Raw genomic sequence first — 3,235 nt, forward strand, 5'->3', positions numbered from 1 at the left:
CACCCCCCACCCCTCCCACTCCTAATTAAGAGATTAGGATCTATTCCTCTTTTCCTTTGGCCACTGCGGCGCGGAAAGCTGGAAAACAAATTTATGGAGAAAGGAGGGTCCGGTGAAAAGAAAGAGCGGCGGGATACCCCTGCCACGACTTATCTGGACGAGACTGATTTTACTGCTTTTACGGTGGTGGTGATCGTCGTTACGGGGTACACCGTAAGTCAAGGACTCCTCGTTCTCGTGAACTGGTGGCAAGCGGATTGGGCTGACAATATGCGTCATCCTAATGCATCCTATTCGGCCTCGTGGTTCGGTTTGTGGTACTTTGGGCTCATCGCTTTCGGTGCAGTTGCAACAATCTGTCGTTGCGTTATTGTGATGTCGCTACTGCTACGAAGCTCCGAGAACCTGCACGACGAGCTCTTTCGACGCGTACTTGCTGCCCCAGTGACCACATTCTTCGACGTGACACCTGTGGGGCGTATTCTCAACCGCTTCTCCAACGATCTGGACCAAATGGACTCGTTACTACCTCAGCAATGGCAGAATTTTGTGCAGAATATCTCATTAAGTGTCGGCGGCTTCATCGTCTGTGCGCTGGCGTCGTACTGGATTGGACTCTCGTATATTCCAGTGATAGCTGCACTGGCTGTGACGGGTTTCTACTTCAAGAAAACCTCTCGAGAAGTCAAGCGCCTCGAGGGAATTTCAAGATCCCCCGTGTATAATTTATTGGACGAGACGTTAAACGGTGTACAGACCATCCGCGCTTTCAAGATGCAGTCGAGATTCGAGCAGATGAACGCGGATGCTGTGGATGAGAACGCGTCGTTCTTCTTTGTCTACTGGGCAGCAGGTCGGTGGTTGGCGGTGCGTCTGGATACGCTCTCTGTCGTGGTCATTTTTGTGGTATCGCTCTACTTGGTGGCGACAAAAGGACAGCTCGGCACCTTACTCTCGGGTATTTCGCTTGTATACGCGCTCATGTTGACGTCGATGGTGCAGTCTTCGGTGCGTGATGTGGACCGCACAGACAACGCCATGACGAGTGTCGAGCGTATTCTGCACTTCCGTGAGATCCCGCAAGAGGAAGACTCTCTGGACGCGTCTCCCGTCAACAATACCTTGTGGCCGTCACAAGGTGCTATCAGATTCGACAATCTGCAGCTCAAGTATCGCCCGGAACTACCTCTTGTACTTTGCGGTGTGACTATGAGCGTCGGTGGCGGCGAAAAGTTGGGGATATGCGGACGTACTGGTGCCGGTAAGAGCTCCCTGATGATTGCGCTTTTCCGTATCTGTGGGTTTGAAAGTGGAACCATTCGTATCGATAGTGTGGATGTCCAGAAGGTAAAACTAAATGACCTTAGACGAAGCCTCGCGATCATTCCGCAAGACCCGGTACTATTCAGTGGATCGCTTCGAGACAACCTCGACCCGTTTGGTGAATACTTGGATGCTGACATTTGGACAGTCTTGAAGCAGGTTCATCTCGCAAACGCTGTTTCCGGTTGGGGCTCTGGTTTGCAGCTCATTCTCTCGAGGACCTTGAGCGTGTCGTTATCGACATACTTGCCCTGGGCAAAGCTTTACCAGAAGGAGGTGGAGCTTCCGGGTCTGCTCAGTATTCGCGCCAATAGAAGACTTGTACACTTCGCGTTCGCGAGCCAGCTTCTTCTGCAACGTGCTGATAAAAACGTCCCGAGCTTGGACTTCGCAGTGAAGACGATTCCAATCCTCTGCGTGTCGCTCCATAGTGGCTTGAACACTTGCGAGCATGGCGTCATTCTTGGCGTTCGACTCGCGGAGAATCTTGATGTTGTGATGTAAAGCTTCAATCTCAGCGTTGGCAGCCTTGAGGAATGTCTCCGCGTTCTCACGGGCCATGATGTGGGGTGCCACCGAGCGTACGGCGGCTGCAGCCTCGGACTGAGCAAACCGCAACTGACGCTCCAAGTCGGCAACTCGTTCTGGTAAGGCCGACAGCGCGTCAGGAACAGGTTGTATCGCAGCGAGGACCTCATCGAAACCAATAGCTGTCTCGAGACGACGCTGAGTGTGTATATCGCCGTGGAGAGGAGGCACAACGCTGATCTGCACTTGGTGACGAGCCATTGCAGTCAAGTACGGGATTATCGAGGTCATCATGTGATCGACCGATGCCTCCGTACTTTCAGCCAGCATGGCGCGCAGCGAATCTTCGGTGAGTGGTGGTGGACCACCAGCTGGGGCAGGAGGAGCAGCAGGAGCCATCTCCGCGGATTCAGCGACGACGGGGAGTGCTGCAGGAGCTACCGCAGGAAGTGAAGAGTCTGGGGCAGCGGGCGCCGGAGGACCGGTTGATGACGCTGCTGTCGGAGGAAGTGCAGCAGACTGAGGGGAGTTCGAACCCTCGGTCTTGCCCTCCTGAGAAACAGGTCGAGTAAGGCGAGGTGATGAGCAAGGGTACCGATGATTCAAGAGAAGGGATGGGCTTACGTACCTCCAGCTGCTCACGCCCGCGACGTCTACGAGGATTGAGACGCTGAAACGCGTCGGACACGACTCGATTCAGACGCTTGGACATACGGTGGCGAGATGGTGAATTGAAGAATGAAGAAATGTCACAACGGGCACCAGTACTGTGGCTTCCATTGCGACAGGGGCAGTTGTGGTGTAGTGATTTCTCCGTGGTTGCGGATTATCACCCGTCGACAAAGACGTGACACCGCCCCAAGATGTTCAAGCGACGAACCCTCGGTCAGGTGATGTACGGAGACGCCAAGGTGCCAGGGACTCGACGGCGTCACCTCCGAACGTTCAACGAGTATTGGATACGGGCATATGTCACTGAATCCAGGCTGTCCTTATTATTAATAATGGACTGGCCGGATTCGCATTCAGCGGACCATCTACGGTACGAACCCTCAGTGGCGGTTGGGATGAGTTCGCAGAAGACTCAGCGATCCTTGGAAGGCACTTTCACCGTCTGGGACAGGGCGCGGACCGTTAAAGATGCTCATGCGACAGTGCAGACGACGCTTGGCATGCAAGAAGATCCATAACGGATCATTGTTCACTTGATATTTGTATACTTGATTAGGACTTCTTATTAGGAATAGACCCGAAAGGGTAAGCTTAAATACAGAACAGAATTTCCACTCAAGCACACAGAGCGACGTCCGGCTTCAAGGTAAGCGTCAGGTCAAGCTTGTTTGAGTGTGTTATGCCTGTCGGTGAACTCGAAGCTCTGTAGCGA

General features: G+C 53.4%; 1 protein-coding gene across 1 annotated transcript; it reads left to right on the forward strand.

Annotated features, from left to right (window-relative positions):
* Positions 1 to 375: 375 nt before the first annotated feature.
* Positions 376 to 1,477, forward strand: PITG_22281 (ATP-binding Cassette (ABC) Superfamily; the record flags this gene model as incomplete). The annotated part of the gene is made up of 2 exons (XM_002909852.1): positions 376 to 1,347; positions 1,394 to 1,477. The coding sequence occupies 2 exons, from the start codon at positions 376 to 378 to the stop codon at positions 1,475 to 1,477; spliced, it is 1,056 nt and encodes a 351-aa protein (XP_002909898.1).
* Positions 1,478 to 3,235: the final 1,758 nt, after the last annotated feature.

Source organism: Phytophthora infestans, genomic scaffold (assembly GCF_000142945.1).
Source record: "Phytophthora infestans T30-4 supercont1.2138 genomic scaffold, whole genome shotgun sequence".
NCBI lineage: Eukaryota > Oomycota > Peronosporomycetes > Peronosporales > Peronosporaceae > Phytophthora > Phytophthora infestans.